This window comes from Chiloscyllium plagiosum, unplaced genomic scaffold (assembly GCF_037043375.1).
Source record: "Chiloscyllium plagiosum isolate Xiang-an unplaced genomic scaffold, Cpla_swu_hap1 HiC_scaffold_22, whole genome shotgun sequence".
Classification (NCBI taxonomy): domain Eukaryota; kingdom Metazoa; phylum Chordata; class Chondrichthyes; order Orectolobiformes; family Hemiscylliidae; genus Chiloscyllium; species Chiloscyllium plagiosum.
In genome coordinates this window covers 20345923-20370233 of record NW_028270160.1, presented here as the reverse complement: position 1 = coordinate 20370233, position 24311 = coordinate 20345923, and the positions used below count along the sequence as shown (strand labels likewise).

General features: G+C 40.6%; 1 protein-coding gene across 2 annotated transcripts in view; it reads right to left on the bottom strand.

Annotated features, from left to right (window-relative positions):
- Positions 1-23872, bottom strand: part of fam204a (family with sequence similarity 204 member A) — a 77823-nt gene extending 53951 nt beyond the window's left edge. Inside the window, exon 1 of one of the 2 annotated variants that reach the window (XM_043712848.2) lies at positions 23763-23872. In XM_043712848.2, the coding sequence (XP_043568783.1) occupies positions 23763-23785 (23 nt within the window). In that variant the 5' untranslated portion in view covers positions 23786-23872. The remainder of the gene's footprint in view (positions 1-23762) is intronic. The other variant, XM_043712847.2, reaches the window with a different exon arrangement.
- Positions 23873-24311: the final 439 nt, after the last annotated feature.

The following is a 24311-nucleotide window of genomic DNA, read 5'->3' as shown; positions in this document are numbered from 1 at the left end:
ATTCTACCCTAATTTCAGGTTGAGTGTGTTTTGGCTTAATACCTTATCTGAAAGACAATACTTCCAACTACCCTTGGCATTTCATAGAATTTAGATTATGCACCAAAGACCTGCTTTGTGGCTTGAATTTCAAAGCTTCTGACACAGAGGTGACACTGTACCATCACTGGGTCAAGCTGTCATCTTTTTTTAAACATTAAATTATGTTTTTCTTCCCTTTGGTATATGCACTTTATTTTTCTTCGTTGTGATGGTTTTGTGCCTTTAGTGTCTCACTGTCTTAATTGGTTGCAAACCAAAAAACAAATTTATAAGGCCAAATATAGATGGCTTGGTCATCAAACAGTCAAAAGTTTAGAACAGTGACTAAAGTTTTAAGTTCAAATCATCCCAAGACAATTTATGAAACTAGTATCATAAAATTTTATTTTGAAGATTGCTGATAAACCCAAAGCAACTGAATCTCTATGCTGCTAGTCCAGTATCACATCAACAAGCCACTGTACATTCACAAGTGAATAAAGATAATCAAGCAGGATCTTCTCCTTCTGAATTAATGATGACTGCTGCTTACTAGGTTATTATATTGAAAATCCTCCTCATTATCTATTTCATTATTTTAAACAATGCTTCTATGTTAACTTATAACATCAAAGTAGGATATTTCCAATATGCTGCTCTTTCTCTAATGTCCTAGAATCCTTCATAATGATTGTTAAGGTTTCAATAATCTTTTCCTTAGATTCGCATATCACACCAGGTTAAATGTCAGTTATTGGCTGACAACTATTTGCTTTGCACATTTTAGGCCACCCAGAACTTCAATCTCGTCACGTATCAATTCATTTTGTCCAGACTACCTCTATATGCAACAGGAACAGTTGTAGCTGTTCTACCTCTGGGCCAGATGAACAACATTGAAGTCCAAAACCAGGACTTGTTAACAATGGAAGATGCTTTTACAACATGGACAAACAGGTTGATTGTCAGTTTGCACATCCTTTCAATATACACAATGGCAGGTGGTAAGAGGGGGGATAGTTTCCTCATTAGCTATCCTGCAGAAGACAAGGGAAAACTACTGCAGTACTTTGTCTACGAGCGTGAACCAATGCAATAAGAGTCTATGGTCCAACCTTCAGAAATGAGGTGGGACTATAAACAGATTTCTATCTGAGAGCATGTTTACTGCTCATGTCCTCTGTTATGAATACTGCAAAGAACAAATAACCAAAAACATTAATTTTCATTCATCAACAGTTTCAAGTCAATTTGCATTTCACATTGTTCTTTTACTGTTGCAGAACTGAAATAATCTCTTCATATTACTTTTCGACCTTTACACTTTGTTTTACGGATATGGGCTATCCTAGCAAGGCCAGTTTTTATTTCCTAGCCTTGAAAAAGTAGTAATTTAGAAAATGTCTACAACTGTAGTAGTCCATCTGGTATCTGCAGCAGTTTGGAATAACTGAGTGGCTTGTCAGGCATTTCAGATGCTATGGGTCTGGAGTAACATATTGACAGACCAAGAAAGGAAGATAAAAATATACATGTAAAACACATTAGTGGATTAGATGGATATTTACACAGTACCATCACTGAGATTAGCTTCCAATTCTAGATTTGTTAATTGGATATAAATTCAACCAGCTGCTGAGGTGGAATTTGAAAATATGATCCCAGACTATTAGACAATAGGTACGATGGTGAAGATAGATTACCTGAAAACTTACATGAGAAACAAATGTTCATTTCTTTTCATGATGTACTGCATAGACCCCAAGACTTTAAGTACCATTCTGAGGTGCTGGGATTTCTGCTCCCATTAAGACTGCCAATGTGTCAGTGTTTCCCATTGTGATCCTATCCCTTGAAAACTGTCATGATCCCATGGCTAAGACAGCAGTGGGGAGAGAGCTAAGAGTGGAAGGAAACGTACAAGCATGGTGGAGGCAGGCTTAGATTGCTAGATTTTAAAGTAACAATCAGCTACCTTTTTGTTGGATTTTCCAAAACAGACATCCAGCTTCAAATATTGGACAGTAAGCCATGCCCAGTAGAAACAAAGTGTTCATTTAAAGGGACCTTGCTGTGTTTGCATTGAAACAGCGCTCCAACGCAGCCTCTGCTACCTTGGAGTTTAACAACCCCAAACGCTTGGCATATAATCCTATTGGACCCACATTTTAGAAAGCATTATAGAGCTCTGTCATTGACTTCACCGCCAGTAGGGTTGGAGGAGGAAGGCAACCATCAACCCTTACTGCTCTCCTGGCTGTCCACTGCACTAACTTTCGACTGCTCTTTTCAGTGATTCTCTTTGGTAAACCTGCACGTGCCACTGTTGAGAACAAGATTAGCATCAACCATAATTCCCGTACAGTTGAACAGCCTTCCATCACTCACATTCAGGCTTATAAATGCGGAATAGCCACATTGGTATGGCACTGGTGAATAACTGATGAAGTTTACAGATCTGTAATTTAAGAGTAGTCTGTTTTGTTTCCAAGATACTGAAGGTAAACTATACTTCCAGCATGAATTCACTGTTTCAGGAAAACAGCAAAGGAAATCCAATGGAGAAGATATAAATGCAGCCTAGCTATTGCAAGCTGAATGTTCTGATATCAGCCACAAAACTAAGTACCATAACAAATGTGTGCCTTATTACATATGCGAATAGCTTCCTTGCAGAATAATAATCTTAAGACATCTTTGACTGCTCCCACATCCAATGTTGATCAGGTATTTGCATAATTGCTTGAATTTTCATAGAAACAAATTTGAATTTCAGAATTAATTTGTATTTACTGTCATAAGTTAATTTTAAAAACAATTGCTGTTTGATTTAGAGTTTCATTGTTAACCCCTTTGTCAACAGTATCTTGATTTGAACCAATCGCTCTCTGGGCCTTTTTCAGCTGCTCCATTATGCTGTTAATAATTTAAAGTCACTTTACACTGGTGCAGAAGTTATGAATCATATTAATGTAGTTCAGTTAGAAATTCCAAAAAAAAGCAGAAGTATCACAATTTCATACATTAAAGGAAATTTCATAAATAATTTCACAACCACCTGAGTTAAATGCTCTGAGAACATAAATGTAGTCCATTATAATGGAAATATGCAGTGATCAATCAGAAAACATTCATAGCTTTTTGGGTGTCCGCAGATGAAGGAGATCCCCCAAAACATAATCAGTCTCAAACTGGAAAAAAGCAACTGGCCCTAGTCCAAAGGTTCAACATTCACTACGTTCATTATTGACATAAAATGCACAGTCACATACCAGAGTCTGTCAACGATGCAAAGACTCTCAGCACTGTAAGCAGGGTAGACAATAGCATATCATTGCAGAGATGTTGATAAATCATAGGTTAAATGTTATATTTTGGCTAAATGTCAATTTTGTTGAATTTTACTCCATGAGGCTCAGCAACATCTCTCACCATACTGTTCCAAACTTGGCTCATTAACCACCTATCCTATCCTATGGCACCCCAATGTCTGATGCTAGTCAGGTCTACCACTTGCCGTACCTGAAAGAATCATCCATTAACTCGATATCATGGGATACACTTACACCCTGGCATCCCTGCCATATTTGAAAGGCCACTGTACACCCAGAAAAATACTGGCATCCTCAAGCTATCTTGTTCAGTACCAGGCTAATTTGGAACAATGTCAGAAAGGGAAAATTGATACCACAATTCCCCAACAAGGATTAGGTGTTGTGCAGAGGACGGCTGTCCTTTACATGAAGGGCTGGCAGAGGCCGTCATGTCACCAGATTCTGCCAAGAAGAAGGTGAAAGACCTGCTCTGCAAAGCCAGGGTAAATATTTTATACTTCTCTCTGCTACCACATAGACCTCCCACTAAGGTTCACTTTTGCAAGCAAATGTTCCCTCATTCACTGTTATCCCGTCCAACAGTGCTAATCATGCACGCCCTCTGCGTTGTCTACTCATTTACTGGGGGTCACCTAACCATCTTTATCCCAGCTGTACCAGGATTAACAGCGGTGTCACCCATTTTCACATCTCCCTATTCTTTCAGCCTTGAGGGGAAAAGGCTCATAAATGCCAAATAAGTGGTGGGGTGCCCAACATTAGGCTCCTCATGCCCAAAGAGGAAAGAATCCTGGTCTTCTCAGGAGGAAAGTGCTCCTGCTCGCTGAGTAAATACCATTCTTCATTCCAATGCAACTTTCACATTGCAAACAAAGTCACACGGTTGTTTAAATATGCTCACAATGCCACTAAATCTGTTTGCTCATATCTGTGTAGCTCCTACTGTAACTGTCACATTGTGAACTCAGACATCAATTTGCATGCATGATAATTCGTGAAGCAATGCCTGACCAGAGAAGTTGCTGCACCGTGTGTCAGAAATGTGAACATCACGGCTGCAACTACCACCATTGCTCCAGGTGTGCAGACTTTTGTATAGCATTACTGGCGTCAGTAGCCAAAGGTGTTTGTATTGCATGAAACAGTAAACAATGTGCAGGGCTGGGAAATCTATAGCAGAGAAGCAATCACAAAGGTCGCCAGGGATCATGAGCTCTCAGACATACGTCTTCGACACTGGCCCACTCAATGTGTAATGTTACTCCTTGAAGAACCTCGTTTTCCTGGGTTTTGCACACATTCCTTCACGTGATCCTGTTCCATCCATGCTTTACTTTATCCCCCTCTAAAATATACAGTTCCCCCACTTCATAACTGTCATTCACTCCACCTCCCAACCTGCAGCCCCCAATCCCCATGAATAGGTTTGCTAGACTCCTTTCCATAGCAGAAGCTCCCTTTTTCCCCTTGTCTTTATCAGTCAGAAACGAGGAACTAACAATGGCTTACCCCCTTGAATGATCTTACCAGACAGCCCTAGTCGAGAATTCCCCATATGCCTGATTGTTCACGAAATACCTTTTTAGCTGTGTTCATACTAACCTCAGGACTGGTTGCTAAAGAATCATAGAAACGCAGACACCCTAACTGAGACCTACCAACATATGATCCTGGCCAAGCACTTGCAACGTTAATGGAAGCTGCCCTTGACTTGTCTCTGCCCTGTGTAGAGACTCCAGGCAGATGGGTACCTCCAAGCACCTCACTAAGGACTATTCCCTTTGTGCCATGACTGTTTGCTTGCTGCAAATGAAGTGCACTAACTGGGTAAGCTGCTGGCACGTGTAAGACTGATGTAGCAATGTACCATACAGCAAGACGTCTGTCCCCTTGGCTGGGGACTGCTGATCAACATGACAAGCTGTCTAGTTCTGTGACTGTGCTGAGAGGCGAGATAGGTCAAAACAAGGATGCTAGGAGCATGTAGGCAGTCTAAGAGTGAGTGAGCACTAACAGAGCACTAAAACAGCAAGCAAACAGCCCTCAGAGGTAGCCTCGTTCAATCCATGAGCTATACGCCTGTCCCTGCATGCAAAGTGAGATTGTTCTGATCAAGGGGCGGCAGTGGCATAATGTTAATATCACAGGACTAGCAATCCAGAACACAAGATCAATGTTCTGGGGCATGGGTTTGAATCCCATCATTACAGATATAGAGTGAGCCTAATGACAATTATGTAGCCACTCTCAATTATTATGAACAATTTATTTGGTCCACTAATGCTTTTTAGGGAAGGAAGTCTGCCATCTTTACTTCATCTGGCCTACATGTGGCTCCCATCCCAGAACAATGTGACTCTTAACTGCCCCCATCGGTGAATAAATTTCAAAAAATACAATTCTGCAACACAAGGTATGAGTTTTGTGCGTTTTGCTTAAAGCTGACTGGTGTCACAAATTGAATGACAACTGGAATTTGCCTTTAACTATGAAAAAGTTAGGATCTAGGCTAATTCCTTGGTATATCTGAAGAGGGTTTGTTCTGTTTTGTAACAAAATGGGGCCTCATGTCAGGATCAAAATCTCTAATTCAGGTTGGGTTGAAGATTATTGAACTGGTGAGTGTTGTTTTTTTGTCCAAGTGACATAATCGGTTGATTTAAACAGGGTATATCTTGTGTTGTAATGGCTGTTTCAGTCACTAAGAGTTTCCTTGGGGTGGAAGAAGTCACTTCAGGAGTTTTACTGAAAGTGAGCAAGGCAAAGTTTTGGAATTGGCAATTAAGTTGAACTTGCCTGTGGCTATGAGGAATGGGAAGATAATTGTGGCATTATCTCTGCATTTATAATTGCCAGGAATGCAAATAGAATCATTGGAAATGGCTAAAATCCAACTGCAAATGAAGCAGCTTGAATATGGAAAGGAAATGAAACAGTTTGAGTTATGATTAAAAGCAGAGGGGAAAGAAACATAAAGGAAGGCCCCAACAGAAGAGGGAGAAAGAGAAAGGTTTTAAACTTCAGAAGTTGGCAATGAAAAATGGAAGTCAACTTAAAATGGCAAAGATAGAAAGTAGGAGTAGTGCTGGGGACAGTGATGAAGAACAAGCCCATTGTAGCCAGAAGCCTGGTGGGGATTTGTTTAAATATGTCCAAGCATTACCAAAGTTTGATAAGAAGAATGTAGAAGTCTTATACTTTGAAGTAAGTAACTAAACAAGTGAAATGGCTGGTGATCCAAACAAAGTTGGTAAGTAGAGCTAGTGTGGCATTTGCATTACTATCAGAGGAAGTATCTGAACAGCATGATGAGGTGAAAAAAGCATCCTATGTATATATGAACTATTGCCAGACGCATACAGACAACGTTTCAGGAATCTAAGGAGGGAACCTTGTCAAACATACATAGAGTCTGAAAGAATCAAACAAAGTAACTTTGATAGGTGCTTAAAGGCACTGAAATTAGATCAGACATATGATGCTATTAGAGAGATTGTTATTTTGGAGGAGTTCAAACATTCACTTCTTGAAGTAGGGAGAACTCATGGAAGAGCAGAGTTAAGACTGAAAGATTAGTAACGGAAATGGCAGATGATTGAGTTCATTCATAAATCAAAGTTTGGCTTCTGACATCAATTGCAATCTGTGAGGGATAGGAATTGGGAGAAGAGAAATCCTCAGGTAGTAAAGGAAAATAGTAAAGATAGTAAAAATAGTTTACCACAGGTTAAAACAGAAAACCCATGAGGAAGGAAGAGAAGTAAAAACCTTTAGGTGTTTTCACTGCAATACAGTAGGACATATGAAATTGTAGTGTTGGTGGTTTAAGAAAAGCACTGGAAAAACAGACGTGGTAAAACAAGATAAGCCAGTAGGGCTTACTAAAGTGGTAATGGAGATCCCAGTGAGCTGCTAAAGAACGTACAGCATGGTCAGGGGTTAATTAATAAAGTACCAGCTCTCTTTAAAGAATTTGCCTGCATGGGTACGGTTTACTTGTTTCTATTAAGAGTAGGTAAAGAAATTAAAATTTAAAGAGATACAGGAGTAAGTAATTCTTTGATGATGGAGAGATGAGGAGGTTAGAATTAGAATGAGGTTTTATTGTCACATGTACTCAAATACATGGATACAGGTGAAAAGTGTAAAGTCGCCATTTTCAGCACCATCTTAGATACAAAGACGCCTCGGTCCAAAATCTTAAGTAGGAATTAGAAAAATAAAGAAATAAAGTTAAAGGTTCAGCGTTATTGTCCTTTAAAAGCAGAGAAAGGAGAGAGAGAGAAAAAAACAAAAGCAAATGGGTCCACGCTGGTCCACGTTGAGACCGGGAGTCCACACTTTCCTTCACCTCAAAGCTGGGAGTGCACACTGGGTGTCCCTCAAGTCCTTGCTGAGCCTCACTTTGAGTCTGCATTGGCTCAGCTTGCCGTCATCGATGCCGTCCGAGGACAGGAGGTAAGTGGAAAGTGGAAAAAAACACATGAAAAGAGGGAAAAAAAAAACAGATGGAGCAGGGGAGCCCTTGCTCAAGAACTCCACTTGGCTGCCATCTTGATGACTTGGGTATGTATTTTGGAAGGAGTACTGCCAGACAGGGTTGTGGAATTCATGACGAGAAGAGTAGTATTCCATAATGTAAAGTGAGGTTGGAGAGTCTGGTGAAAAGTGGTGAAGTGGTGGTAGGAGCAACAAAACAACTCTTGGTTGTTGGAATACAGTTTATCTTTGGTCATGATAAAGCTGTATCACAGGTGGGAGTGATGCCTACTGTAGTTGGGACTGCAGTGGAGAATCAGGAAACTGATGTGTTAACTCAAGTATATCCTGGGAATTTTCCTGAATATGTGGTAACATAGGTGGAAAAAGAAAGAGAAATCAAAGAATAAAGACAAGCAAGTTGAAGTTTAATTATCAGAGACTACGTTTAATCAAATGGTTGAGAAAAAATAAGAACAAGTGGAGGACAAAGTGGATATTTTTAGTTCAGATAGGTTCGCTGATTTACAACAAAAAGATGAATAAATAAAGCAGTTGTATCAAAAAGCATACACAAGTGGAATCAGAGTGTTTCCTAGAATGTCACTATCTTAAAAATGAAGTCTTAATTAGCAAATTGAGACCATTACTTATTCAGGCAAATGAAAAATGGGCAGAAATTAATCAAGTTGTATTACCAGTGGGTTATAGAAAAGTGGTGGTCATTTGGGTGTAAGGAAAACTGAAAACAAAAAACATTTTTATTGGTCTGAACTGCATAAGAATGTGGTTGCATTTTGCTGGACATGTCATACAGGTAATTGGAAAAGCTCAGGCAGTGATAAAATCAGCATTCTTTTACCCATTCCCACATTTGAGGAACTTTTTACAAGAGTCTTAATTAATTGCGTAGGACCTCCACCTAAAACAAAACTTGGGAATCAGCACTTGTTGACCATAATGAATGTATCTATTAGATTTCCAAAGGTCATTCCATTTACACAGTATCATGGCAAAAAGGATTATAGAAGAGTTACTCAAATTTTTACTAAATATGGACTACTAACAGAAATACGATTGGATTGAGGGTCAAATTTAATATCAATTATGTAAGGAATGTAATTTAAGGGGGTTTTAATGAAGGAATGTCAGAAGGCATTTGACAGGCTGAAAACTGTGTTAATCTCCACCCCAGTGAGAGTCACACCTAATTATATAAAGCCATTCAAGGTAGCTATTGATGAAAGTGATGTGGGTATTGGTGCTGTACTCTTGCAAGATGATAAGGGGAACAAAGAAAGATCTATTGAGTATTTTTCCAGAAAGTTCATTATTCATCAACAGAAATATTCCACAATTGAGACAGAGATCTTGAGTTTGGTGTTGAAACATTTCAACATTTATGTTGGCAGTAATGTGTCTAAGACAATTGTACATATTGATTGTAACCCCTAAACACTTTTGGAAAAAATAAAGGATAAAAATACAAAATTGCTTAGATGGAGTTTATTGTTACAGCCATTTAATTTGAAAATAATATACATGTCAGAATGACAGAATGTAATCATAAATGCATTGTCACAACAGTGAAGAAGGAAGGTGAAGATGTTCGGTGGCAGAAGTAATAGATTGAAATGGACTATAGTATTTGCAGGCTAAGAGTCAATGTAATGGATATGCATTGTGGTGTATTAATAGCATAAACCGAAAGGTTTTTGAAAATGAAGCCATCATTTATGTTTCATGGAGAGGGGTGATGATACTATAGCTTTAAAATGTATATTTTGTCCGTTTTTTTGTGTGAAGGGAAGTTGAGACAGATGGACTGAGTGGTCTGTTCCAAACCAATAAAATACACAGGTTGTGAGGCCTTGCATTTTTGTTTTAAAAGTTGGAACAATAGAAGCAGCATACATAGGTGGAATCTAGCTTCGACAGAACTAGGGTATTAGCTTAGTTTTCAGCAGTTGCTGAGGTTTTTCAAGCTGGTTCTGGATAAGGCTACATCTTTCTCTCAGTTACGGCTAAAAGCTAGAATTCTCAATGTCTTATATGCCATTCTGGCAGCAATCTATTTTACTGAATTTGCTTTTACAAGGGTGTATTTATGGGATGTTACTATATTGGAACAGTTGTTGTTAAGTAGTTAAATAATCTATTATTCTGTTAAGTTTTCCAATCGTCAAGTTATTTCAATTCCTTCTTTTTTGCTGCATTTTAACTAACAGATGAATAAAGTGTGTTTTGCTTAAAGCCAAGTAGTATAAACAATCGAATTACACTTGCCTTTGAACACATTAAAAAGTTAGGGTCGAAGCTATCTCCTTGAAATATGTGAAGGGGGGTTGGTCTGGTTCATAACATTTAAATACACTTAAGGTAGGAAAGAAAGACACAGAAGATTAGGGAAGGAATTCCAGAGCGTAGGGTCTGAGCAGCTGAAGAGACATCCACTAACGATGCAGCAATTAATATCAAGTATAATCAGTGGCCAGAGTTAGAGAAGAGTTGATATTAAGGAGCACAGTGGGTTTGGAGAGGATTAAAGCGAAAAAGAAAGGCAAAATCATCAAGCGAATTGAAAACAAGAATGAGAATTTTTAAATCATTCAACTCAGAGCCAATGGAGGCCATCAGCATAAAGGTTAAGGATGAATAAAGCTTGTTGCAAGATAGGACAGAACCAGCACGGTTGTAGATGACCTTAAATTTGTTAAAAGTAGAATATGGAGGAGCTGATCAGGAATTTACTGAAGTAGCAAAATTGAGAAGTAGCAAAGACACAATTAAAAAAGGATACAGAGATAGAAATAGGCAGCTTCAGTGATGGGATGGTCAGGATTTAAAACGTGCCTCAGCTTCAAATATGCTAGAAGGGTCGTATCGACTTCAGCTTCAGATTTTGCCAGGGAAAGCAACGGAATTGCTGGATAGGAAACAGTTTGTGATGGGATTGAAGAAATTGACGTTGACATTCCAAGTATTTACTTCAGGAAATCACTGGTTGCAGAGTCATAGACATGTACAGCATGGAAACAGACCCTTCGGTCCAACCCGTTCATGCGACCAGATGACCCAACCCAATCTAGTCCCATCTGCCAGCACCTGGCCCATATCCCTCCAAACCCTTCTTATTCATATACCCATCCAAATGCCTTTGAAGTGTTGCAATTGTACCAGCCTCCACCACTTCCTCTGGCAGCTCATTCCATACATGTACCACCCTCTGTGTGTAAACGTTACCCCTTAGGTCTCTTTTATATCTTTCCCCTCTCACCCTAAACCTATGCCCTCTAGTTGTGGACCACCCCCCCTCCCCCACCCCAGGGAAAAGACTTTGTCTATTTGCCCTATCCATGCCCATGATTTTATAAACCTCTATAAGGTCACTCCTCAGCCTCTGATGCGCCAGGGAAAACAGTCCCAGCCTATTCAGCCTCCCCTTATAGCTCAAATCTTCCAACCCAGGCAACATCCTTGTAAATCTTTTCTGAACCCTTTCAAGTTTCACAACATCTTTCCAATAGGAAGGAGACCAGAATTACATGCAATTTTCCAACAGTGGCCTAACCAATGTCCTGTACAGCCGCAACATGACCTCCCAACTCCTGCACTCAATACTTTGACCAGTAAAGGAAAGCATACCAAACGCCTTCTTCACTATCCTATCTACCTGCGACTCCACTTTCAAGGAGCTATGAACTTGCACTCCAAGGTCTCTTTATTCAGCAACACTCCCTAGGACCTTACCATTAAGTGTATAAGTCCTGCTAAGATTTGCTTTCCCAAAATGCAGCACCTCACATTTATCTGAATTAAACTCCATCTGCCACTTCTCAGCCCATTGGCCCATCTGGTCCAGATCCTGTTGTAATCTGAGGTAACCTGCTTCGCTGTCCACTACACCTCCAATTTTGGTGTCACCTGCAAACTTACGAATTCTACCTCTTAAGCTCACATCCAAATCATTTATACAAATGATGAAAAGTAGATAATCCAGCACCGATCCTTCTGGCTCTCCGCTGGTTACAGGCCTCCGGTCTGAAAAACAACCCTCCACCACCACCTTCTGTCTTCTACCTTTGAAGCAGTACTATCTCTAAATGGCTAGTTCTCCCTGTATTCCATGAGATCTAACCTTGCTAATCAGTCTCCCCTGGGGAACCTTGTCGAGCGCCTTACTGAAGTCCATATAGATCACATCTACCACTCTGCTCTCATCAATCCTCTTTGTTACTTCCTCAAAAAACTCAATCAAGTTTGTGATTTCCCACGCACAAAGCCATGTCGACTATCCCTAATCAGTCCTTGCCTTTCCAAATACTTATACATCCTGTCCCTCAGGATTCCCTCCAACAACTTGCCCACCACCGATGTCAGGCTCACCGGTCTACAGTTCCCTGGCTTGGCCTTACCACTCTCCTTAAACAGTGGCACCACATTAGCCAACCTCCAGTCTTCTAGCACCTCACCTGTGACTATCGATGATACAAATATCTCAGCAAGAGCCCCAGCAATCACTTCTCTAGCTTCCCACAGAATTCTAGGGTACACCTGATCAGGATTTGTCCACCTTTATACATTTCAAAACATCCAACATTTCCACCTCTGTAATATGGGCATTTTGCAAGATGTCACCATCTATTGCCTTACATTCTATATCTTCCATGTCCTTTTCCACAGTAAATACTGATGCAAAATACTCATTTAGTATCTCCCCCATTTCCTGCGGCTCCACACAAAGGCCGCCTTGCTGATCTTTGAGGGGCCCTATTCTCTCCCTGGTTACCTTTTTGTCCTTAATGTATTTGTAAAGACCCTTGGATTCTCCTTAACTCTATTTACCAAAATGGTGGGGTAAAGCTAGATGCTGTCAGTGAACTGGTAGAACCCCATTTTCCCCCCATTCAATTAAGGGATATGGATATCACTGAATGAACTGCATTTATTGCCTATCCCTAGTTATCCTTGAGAAGGTGATGGTAAGCTGCCTTCTTGAACCATTATAGTCTGTGTGATGGATGCTGACCAATGATGCCCTTCTGGAAGGCATTCCAAGATTTTGATCCAGCAAAACTGAAGGAACAGTGATATATTTCCAAATCAGGATGGTGAGTAAGCTGGAGGGGAACCTGCAGGTAGCGGTCTTCCCATCTATGCTGCCCTTCTCTTCTAGATTGAGGTGTTCGTGGTTTTGGAAAAAAAGTATCTAAGGATCTTTGGTGAATTTCTGCAGTGCATCTTGTAGATAGTACACAATGCTGCTACAGACCATTGGTGGTGCCGTGGGTTGGTTTGTCCTGGACGTGTCAAGCTTATTTAATGCTGTTGGAGCTGGACCCATTTCAGGCAAATGGGAAGTATTTCACCACACTGTTGACCTGTGCCTTGTTGATGGTGGACAGGTTTTGGGGAGTCGGGAAGTGAGTTACTCAACACAGTAATCTTAGCTTCTGACCTGCCACTGTGTTTATGTGGTGGGTCCAGTGAGTCTCCAGTCAATAATAACCCTCAGGATATTGGTAGTGGGGATTCAGTGATGCTAAAATTGTTGGCATATCAAGGGGCAACGGTTCGATTATCTCTAATTGGAGATGGTCATTGCCTGACATTTGTGAGGTGCAAATGTTACTTGCCACTTGCCTGCCCAAGCCTGGATATTGCCAAGAATTGTTGCATTTGAACACAGACTGCTTCAGTATCTTAGGAGTTGCGAATGGTGTTGAACATTGTGGGATCAGCGAGCATCCCCACATCTAACCTTATGATGGAGGGAAGGTCAATTATCCACTTCTAGATGGCTGGGTCTAGGACACTACCCTGAGGAACTCCTGCAGAGACATCCTGGAGGTGACATGACTGACCTCCAACAACTGTTTTCCTGTGTTCCAGGTATGACTCCAACCAGTGGATACCCACTGATTCCATTTTTGCAAGGGCTGCTTGATGCCACACTGTCAATTGCAGCCTTGATGTCAAGGGCTGTCACTTTCACATCTGAAATTTGGTTCTTTTGTTTATGTTTCAACCAAGGCTGTAATGAGGTTAGGAGTTGAGCGGCCTGGGCAGAACCCAAACTGGGCAACACTGAGCACATTATTGCTGAGCAGTTGTTGCATGAAAGCACTGTTGATGACACCTTCCATTAATACTATCAAACAGTCTTACAATTGTATCAAAACAACTCTTAATTAATGTTTCATATGCCATCTTGTGTGACTGTGACAAAGGTAAACTAGCCCTCATCTTTGATCTGCACATGCATTCTTCAACATGGTTGACCACACTGCTGTCCTCCCAATTTATTTCCCCATTGTCCAGCTGGGTGGGTGCACTGACTTGGTTCCATTGTCACCTACCTGACCATAATTATCTCTGATGCCTTCTCATCCTGCTCCTGTACCATTACCTCTCTCCCCAAAGAATCTTATTGTTGCCCCCTTCTGTTTTTCAAACTTCATCACAAAACACAGTATCAGGTTTCCTGGCTTCAGGTTAAACATAGGCAAGGAAACCTTCTGCTGATTACCACGTATCATCCTCCCTCAGCTGATGAATCAGTACTTCTCCATGTTGAACAACATTTGAGAAAGTACACAAAAGAGCAAAATGTATTTTGGGTTGAGGATTTCAATGTCCACCACCAACAGTGACTCAGCACCAGCACTACTGGTCAAACTGGTCAGGTCTTAAAGAACATAACTGCTAGACTGGGTCTGCAACAGGTGGTGAGAGAATAAATAAGAGGGAGAAAAATACTTGACCTTATCCTTACCAATCTGCCGGCTGCAAATGCATCTGTCCATGACAGTTTCAGTAAGTGATCACTGCACAGTCCCTGTGGAGACGGATGTTCCATTTTATATTCAGAATAATCTCCATTGTGTTGTTTAGCACTACGAGCACACTAAACGGGACAGACTTTGAACAGATCTAGCAACTGAAGTCTGGGCATCGGTGAGGCACTGTGGGTCATCATCATCAGTAGCAGCAGAATTTTAGTCCAGCACAATCTCCAACCTCATGGCTCAGCATACTCACCCACTCAACCATTACCATTAAGCCGAAGGATTAACCCTGGTTCAATGGACAGTGCTGATGGGCATACCAAGAACAGCACCAGGCATTCCTGAAAATGAGGTGGCACCTGCTGAAGCTATCAAACAGGATTACTTGTGTGCCAAACAGCATAAGCAGCATGTGATAGGCCAAGCTAAGCAATCCAAAATCCAATGGGATGAGATCGAAGCTCTGCAGTCCTGCCATATCCAATCGTGATTGATGGTTAACAATTAAGCAATTCACTGGAGGCAGACGTTCCACAAATATCCCCACCCTCAATGATGGAAGCGCCAACACATCAGTGCAAAAGATAAAGCTGAAGCAGTAGCAGCAATCTTCAACCAGGAGTGCCAAGTGGATGATCCATCTCAGCCTCCTCCAGTGGTCCCTCAGCAAATTTGATATTAAGAATGGTTGGAGACACTGGATACTGCAAGGACTATGGGCCCTGACTACATTCCTGCAATAGTACTGAAGACTTGTGCTCCAGAACTTGCCGTTTCCCTAACCAAGCTCTTCCAGTCAGTTACAACACTGGCATCTACCCAAGATAGAAAATTGCCCAGGTATGTCCTATACACAAAACACAGGACAAATCCAACACAGTCAATTACCATCTCATCAGTCGACTGGTGTCCTAGGCCCAACCATCTTCAGCTGCTTCATCAAAGACCATCCCTTGATTGGAAGGTCAGAAAAAGGGATGTTCCAAGAAGCACAAGTCAGCAGTGTGATGGAAAACTCCCCATTGGCCTGAATGCTAGACTGGGTGCAGCCTCAACAACACTCAAGAAGCTTGACACCATCCAGAACAAAGTAGCCTGCTTATTGGCACCACATCCATAAACATCCACTTTCTCCACCACTGACGCTCAGTAGTAGCAGTGTGCATGATAAAATGCACTTCAGAAATTCACCAAAGATCTGCACCTTCTCAATCCACAATCACTTCCATCTAGAAAGACGAGATCAGTAGATACTGGAGAAGGCCACCACCTACATGTTCCCTCAAGCCACTCATTGAATCATATACCATACAGAAACAGACTCTCCGGTCCAACTCGTCCATGCTGGCCAAATATCCCAAATTAATCTAGTACCATTTGCCAGCATTTTGCCCATATCCCTCTAAATCCTTCCTCTTCATGTACCTATCCAGATACCTTTCATACTTGCACCACGTCTGCGTGAAAAAAGTTGCCCATTAGGTCCCTTTTATATCATTCCCCTCTCACCTTAAACTTATGTCCTCTAGCTTTGGACCTCCCTACCCTTGGCTCTTTATCCTATCCATGCCCCTCATGATTTTATAAATCGCTATAAGATAACCCCTCAGCCACTGGCACTCCAGGAAAAATAGCCCCAGCCTATTCAGCCTCTCCCTATAGCTCAAACCCTCCAACCCCGACAACATTCTTGTAAATCTTTTCTGTACCCTTTCAAGTTTAACAAAATCTTTCCTAAAGCAGGGGGACCAAACTGAATGCAATACTCCAAAGGTAGGCCTAACCAATGTCCTGTACCATGGCAACATAACATCCCAACTCTTATACTCAATGCACTGACTAACAAAGGCAAGTGTACCAAATGCTTTCTTCACTACCTTGTCTACTGTGACTTCACTTTCAAGGAATTACGAACCTGCAACCCAAGGTCTCTTTACTTGGCAATACTCCCTAGGAATCTACCATTAAAGGGTATAAATCCTACCCTGATTTGCCTTAACAAAATGCAACACTTTACATTTATCTAAATTAAACTCCATGTGCCTCTCCTGACTTGGAAATGTATTGCCGTTTCTTCAGTGTTGCTGGGTCAAATCCTGGAATTCCCTCTCCAAGGGCATTGTAGGTCAATCTACAACAGGTGGACTGCAGTGGTTCAAATAGGCAGCTCAACATCACCTTCTCAAGAGCATCTAGGGATGGGCAATAAATGCTGGTAAGCCAGTGACACCCATGGCCCACAAATGAATTTTAAAGAAAGGACAATAACCTGACTAAAGGAAGTGAAATATCAAGATGAACGGCAATATGGGAGAGCTTAAGAGAAAAGGTAGGGTGGAAATGGGGCATCAGCTTGCAACAATCATGAGCTAAAGATTAGGAGATAATGATGGTAGATTTAAATTAATACAACTAATCAGCCATGATCTCATTGATTGTTGGAACAGACACAAGAAATTCAATTATTTACTTCTCTTTCTATGTTCCCACATGTTCATTTTTTAGTTTTGTTGACTGATCTGTTTAATTCATCTTTTTTCAGATTTCCAGCAATTAATAGCTGTTGTTTCTCTTTAAATCTGTATATTCAAAATGAGAAGCTGCAAGATTAATAAACAATCTTATCACTTTGTTTGTGTCATGATTAACTCCTTTCAATTAGCGGGTTTTCATCTCCTCTGAAGTATGTTGAAAGTTTTGCTTTTACAATTACAAAGGAAAAATTGCCTCTTATAACTGCTTGTACTTGCTGTTTTTGTCATGAAAACTATGAGTACAACAAATATAAATTGGATGGATAATTGTGCAACATATGCTCATTTATGTTTTGTATCCAGTTGAATAACAAATTGAATAACAATATTTGTCTCTTCAATTTTGTTCTCGATGATTAGTTCAGTGCCTTAAATTCCGGGTTTTGCTATTTTCAAACGGTCCTTTTTTGTCCAATCATAAATTACAATGCATGGAAATGTTGATGCAATACTCTACTATAGACAAGAATGATTATTCAATTGGTTTATCTCTAGCCCATTTATGTAACACTGCCATCCTCCCCTTCCCTCCTATATATGATCAAAGGTGGCTGATGTCAGAAAAGGAAAAGAGTTATCTAAATATAGTTGGAGTCCTCTTTTGAATTGGGCTTTGATAGGGAACTTTGCTTGGCATCCAACTCCATTTTCCATAGTTTGGGAATGTTTGATGCTGATAATAGCCCAAAAAACAAAATGTTCCAGTCTCTGACATTATCAAATTTCATGACCACTATTTACAAAAAACAGTTCGTAGCTGACTTGTACAGTTACAAGCTATATAAAATACTTTGCTGCAACATCACTTCTCTTCCTGAATGATTTCCACAAGCAACATTCATGGAGATAAACTGCCTACATGCGAAATAAATGGATTTATTTTAAAGTAGGTACAATGGGCCAATGGCTTCCTCTGTGCTACATCATACACAACCTATTATTCAAAAATTTAACATTTCTATGATCTCAATTCCACAGTGACATTACACAGCTGGGAAATCTTCCTTTTTATATTATCTTATGTTTTCACTCTGACTAATCTTCCATGTATTAAGTCAAAAGTACATTGTGTATAACCAAAATGTTTTACCTCAATTGTTTTCTTCAACAGCTGTAAATAGACTACGATGTAAAATGAGATGCTTTAGTAATGCATCATTGTGGAAAAAGTGAGGCCTGCAGATGCTGGAGACCAGAGTTGAAAAATGTGGTGCTAGAAAAACACAGCAGGCCAGGCAGCATCCGAGGAGCAGGAGAATCGACGTTTCGGTCCTGAAGAAGGGCTTATGCCTGAAACGTCGATTCTCCTGCTTCTCGGATGCTGCCTGGCCTGCTGTGTTTTTCCAGCACCACATTTTTCAACTAATGCATCATTGTGCCTAATTTGACTGTCCCTTTTATAGTAAGTTCAACAAACAGAACAACTGGGCAAGTTATTGGAGGGAATCCTGAGGGACAGGATGTACATGTATTTGGAAAGACAAGGACTGATCAGGAATAGTCAACACGGCTTTGTGTGTGGCAAATCATGTCTCACAAACTTGAGTGAGTTTTTTGAGGAAGTAACAAAGAGGATTGATGAGGGCAGAGCGGTAGATGTGATCTATATGGACTTCAGTAAGGCGTTCGACAATGTTCCCCATGGGAGACTGATTAGCAAGGTTAGATCTCACAGAATACAGGCAGAATTAGCCATTTGGATACAGAACTGGCTCAAAGGTAGAAGACAGAGGGTGGTGGGGGAGGGTTGTTTTTCAGACTGGAGGCCTGTGACCAGTGGAGTGACACAAGGATTGGTGCTGGGTCCTCCACTTTTTGTCATTTACATAAATAATTTGGATGCGAGCATAAGAGGTACAGTTAGTAAGTTTGCAAATGACACCAAAATTGGAGGTGTAGTGGACAGCGAAGAGGGTTACCTCAGATTACAACAGGATCTTGATCAGATGCGCCAGTGGGCTGAGAAGTGGCAGGTGGAGTTTAATTCAGATAAATGCAAGCATTTTGGGAAAGGAAATCTTAGCAGGACTTATACACGTAATGGTAAGATCCTAGGGAGTGTTGCTGAACAAAGAGACCTTGGAATGCAGGTTCATACCTCCTTGAAAGTGGAGTCGCAGGTAGATAGGATAGTGAAGAAGGCGTTTAGTATGCTTTCTTTTATTGGTCAAAGTATTGAGTGCAGGAGTTGGGAGGTCATGCTGTAGCTCCCAACTGGACAGGACATTGGTTAGGCCACTGTTGGAATATTGCATGCAATTCTGGTCTCCTTCCTATCGGAAAGATGTTGTGAAACTTGAAAGGGTTCAGAAAAGATGTACAGGATGTTGCCAGGGTTGGAGATTTTGAGCTATGGGGAGAGGCTGAACAGACTGGGGCTGTTTTCCCTGGAGCGGCAGAGGCTGAGGGGTGACCTTACAGAGGTTTACAAATTCCACTTCATCGGCCCCCTTCTCTCTCTGAAATAATACAAGTGCCCTCTGATGGCACTTCCACTTTGAGGGATCCTTGAGGTCTCCTGCCTACCTCAGCAGGGGGCTGCCATTCCTCTGATTGGGCTGCCAACATCAGGAGCATGGCTACTATCCTTAAAAACAGCGAGGCAGTCTCCAGGTAGACTACAAAAGATGATACATGGGTTCAGGATCTCTATTTTCTTCCAGACAGGAAACTGATAAACTTGTAGAAAGATCCAGCTTGACAATTCTAAATTCTTAATTTAAACTAAACCATGGAGCATGGGAAACAACAGTTACTAAAACTATACTGAAATTAAAGTGAATCATAACTTGAGCCAAGTTACTTTCTAAGAATCCAATCCAGTAGTTATTTGGCCTATTTAAACATTTACTGAAAAAAACCATAAGCATTTTGCCAAATGTAATCAGTACAATTCTCTCAACAAAAATAAAAATGTCTTTATTTTTACCATTACAATAAGTACTGGATGTCCCAGACTTTAGACATGATAGTTCAGTATTCAAACTTAGCCCAACTCCAAAGAAGACTTGTATCAAACTCAAAACATTAACTATTTTTCTCTCCACTGGCACAGTGGTTAGCACTGCTGCCTCATAGGGACCTGGATTCAATTTCAGCATTGGGTGGGTGATTATGTTGAGTTTGCATGATCTCTCTGTTTCTGTGTGGGTTTCCTTTGGATGGTATAGTTTCTTTCCACAGTCCAAAGATTTGGTTAAGCTAAATTTGCTCGTGGTGTGCAGTGATAAGTGGGTTAACTATGTAAATCTGGAGTCTGGGGTTATGGGATACTCTTTGGAGGGTTGGTGCAGATTCGATGGGCTGAATGACCTTTGCCTGCACTGTAGTGATTCTATGATATTGCCAGAGCATTTAGCAATACTTTGAGTGTAAACCTACTTAGAATCTTAGCTGTACTTTTACAAACCTAATCCCCTAAAAAATTGTAAGCACTTTTGTTCTCTGTCCTTTAACCTATTGATTATCCGTGCTGCCACATTCTCTTTCATAACATATGTTTTTTTTTAAAGAATGCTTCTATTGCAGCAGTTAGCAAAGGCTATCTATATAAATAATAACATAGTTCATTAGTAAGGAAATTTTATTATCTTAAAGAGTATTATTAAATTTGTCAGGCATAACTTGCTTTTTACAAATCCATGCTGGCTGGTCTTAATTAAAGTACATCTTTCCAGGGGAGTTCAGATTTTATGTTACCAGTTTACCCACCAAAGGTGTTAACAGCCTTATTTATAGTTATTTCTCTCCCTCTTTTAAACAGAGGTGTACATTGGCAACCATCCAGTGTTCTGGAGATCAAATGATGTTTGAAGCACTGCAGTAATAGCCTCTGATATGATTTCTTTAAGCATTCTTGGGTGCATGCCATGAGAACGCTAAGCTGTTTCCAATATGTTACATCTATCTTTTTATTACAGATTCCTAATAGTTATTCTATCTAATTGCTCCATCACCACTTATAGTCTTACAATTACATTACCACACTGAAAAAGCTGAGGCAAAGGGCTCAGTTAATGTTTCTACCAGTCCTTCATCCCACCCACAAGTTGAATTCCTTTCTCATTTCTATTTAATCCACCTTGACTTTTAATTATTTATCCAATTTCTGTCTTTTTTTTAAACTATATTTCTCTATTACGTGACAGAGTTTTCATTTTATTTTGCCACACATTTTTATTTTATATTTTGATGATATTCTTGTGTGTTAATATCTCTAAACTTGTCAGGCATTTACTTGCCTGTCCCATCCCCATCCACCAGTTTGACTTGCAAAAAAAAAAAAAAAAAAAAATCGCTTCATTCAAGCAATTCCAGTGGTGGAAGCACCATCTTTATTGTGCAGTCCGTACACTTATCAGCTCCTGTTTGAATACAGTGGAAAATGTTGGGGCTCATTGGCCAGTTTTTCATTGTAGTTCAAGTAGGTTACCTCATTTTAAAGAGCTCATGTAAGTTGACTTTTTGTCCTCAATCAAACTTCTTTATTTAATTGGTTTATCTTTTTCTTATTTTTAATTTTAAAACTAAGTCTCTACTTCCTAGTTGCTTCTTGCCTTTACATAACATAATAAACCCACTTAATTTCTTAGAACTTGATCTGGATTTGCCTCCTTTCTTAGTAAACTAAAAACACACTGTGGAAATGCCGTGCCATGCATTACTTTTAATCAAGTTTATCTGTGAACAACCAAAACCACCCACTATTTATGGTCATTTTGTATCTATCCCTTAGAATACATTTCATCCTTACTTCATAATGCTAATAGATTTCACACATCTTCTACAGTATCTGTGTTCTCATGTTATCATGGAAACAAAATAGGACAAACCTTGTATGTCTTTGTTCTAGCTTGCTCTCCCATAGATTAGGTATACTACATTAGTGAACAAAAACTCAATAAAATGTAGTTAATGTAGCGTCCTAAAAATTCTGTGATAATGTTCAGCACCATGGCACTCATTGATACACTTTAGATTTCCATGATCAGTGGGCAGTACAGGCCAAGTACAGTAGCAGCCCTGGGAATTAAATCTTAATTTGAATTTGTAAGTTTTGGGCCACCTTTGAGGGCTCTTGTGGTGTATTGGTAACATCCGTACCTCTGAGCCAGAGACTCCGGTTCAAGTCCCACCTTTTCCAGAGGTGTGTAATAAATCTCTGAATAGGTTGATAAGAAATTGCTTTTATGTTTCCTTTTATAGATTTTATTTTTGTTACGGTGCCCCTTAAAGAGGTTGTCACATCTTTAGTTAGCTAAATTGCTTTATTATTTAGGTTTCCAAAAGCATAAACAGCACCATCTCACCTTTTATTTAAAATGCATTTTAGAGTGATATCTAAATGTTTCTTTGATGTCTGTTTGCTTTCTTGTTTCAACTTGTACTTTGTTTCCATTTTTTGCTTTTCTTTGCTTACAAATATACAAAACAATCTAGATGGACCTGTAAATAAAACCCATCATCCCAAAAGAAGTGTGAATGGTGCAAAGGTCCTAAAAGTTAAAACAAAACTTTTAAAAAAGTAATGACTGTTTGGAAGACACCATTCAATCTCAAAATTTAGATGACAACGACAGTTTGGACTTTGCTTTTGTAATCAAAAGAGGATTGTTTCCCTAGTTACTATTCCCACCAGTTGAAATCTCATGTGTTTGAAATTCAATACTATCCAACACTGCAGGTCATGTTCAAATTACTTGACTGCCAACAGTGGGATAACTGCTATTATATCTTTTCAAATTTACTGTAATAGTCTGTGAATTATTTAAATTCTGATTACTGTTTGCAACCTGTTCATTTATAACTCAAGCGTATTCAATTTACTTTGGCTTGGTGTATTTGTTCATTTTAATTCTGTTCAGTTATCTTCCTACTTGGCCACTTACACATGCTTCTAAGATTATTTGCAAGTAAAATGCTGAAATATAGATGAAGCGAAGTTGGGTCACCCTTTGAACGCCTGACGTGAAGTGAAACTCTCCGAGCAGCGATAAAGTTAGAAAAAATTGCAACGGCAGGTCGGTGGAAAAATGAAGGGGAGAAGGCAAAAAGGGAGCAGCGAGAGGGGAAACAAGAGCGAACGATGGGCAACTGCTGTCAGTGGGGGAAGTGGTTGAGCGAGAGGCATCATGTATTTGCAGCAGAATGAAGTGAGGCAGATGCAAGTACTCAGTGGATGCAGCAGCAGTCAATAGGACAACTTCGTTTTAAAAGATGCTAGTGATCTCTGGAGGTACAAAGAGGCGCTGTCCCCACCGGGACATGCAGATACAGGAGACCTTTCCCCAGGAAAAGAGGTGAGCGAGGGGAATGAAAATAACATAGGACCAAATTTTAAAAAAAGCCCCTCAGAACAGGGGGGGGTAAAGCTCACCGGAAACAAAACAAAAGCAATGTAAAGCCGTGCAGCAGAAAACAGTTGCCAAATGCTGTGAGGACAAGGAGTGACCATTAAAGGGACAGGCTGAGAAACACCCGCTGGTTCCGATTTGCGGCTTTTCTATTCGATTTCCAACGCTCGCGCCGGGGATGTCACCACTTCATTACAATTAAAGTCACAAACTTTACGTTTATCAGCGAAGATTTGTTTGATTTTTGTTTACCTCACCAGCCGAGAGTCACACATCGCCGGCTCCCGGGAAACAACTTCCTCCAAGATGGCGCACGGCAGCCGTTAGCACCAGGCCGGAACCAACGGGCAACGGGGTGAAGGAGGAAGGAGCCGAGGGAACGGATATGGAGTGACACGTCTTTCCGCCGTTGGGTCACGCGCAGCTGATGTGTGCATGACTGTGACGTAAGGCGAGTAAGCCTGAGGGTGACCACTGTCCGGACATGGTCATTTTGTCCCTGAGAGTGACCACTGTCCTGTCCGGAGAGGGTCAGTGCGTGTCCCTGAGACTGACCACTGTCCAGAGAGGGTCAGTGCGTGTCCCTGAGACTGACCACTGTCCGGAGTGGGTCAGTGCATGTCCGTGAGTTTGACCACTGTCCAGAGAGGGTCAGTGCGTGTCCCTGAGACTGACCACTGTCCGGAGTGGGTCAGTGCGTGTCCCTGAGAGTGACCACTGTCCAGAGTGGGTCAGTGCGTGTCCCTGAGTTTGACCACTGTCTGGGGAGGGTCATTGTGTCCCTAAGAGTTACCAATGTCC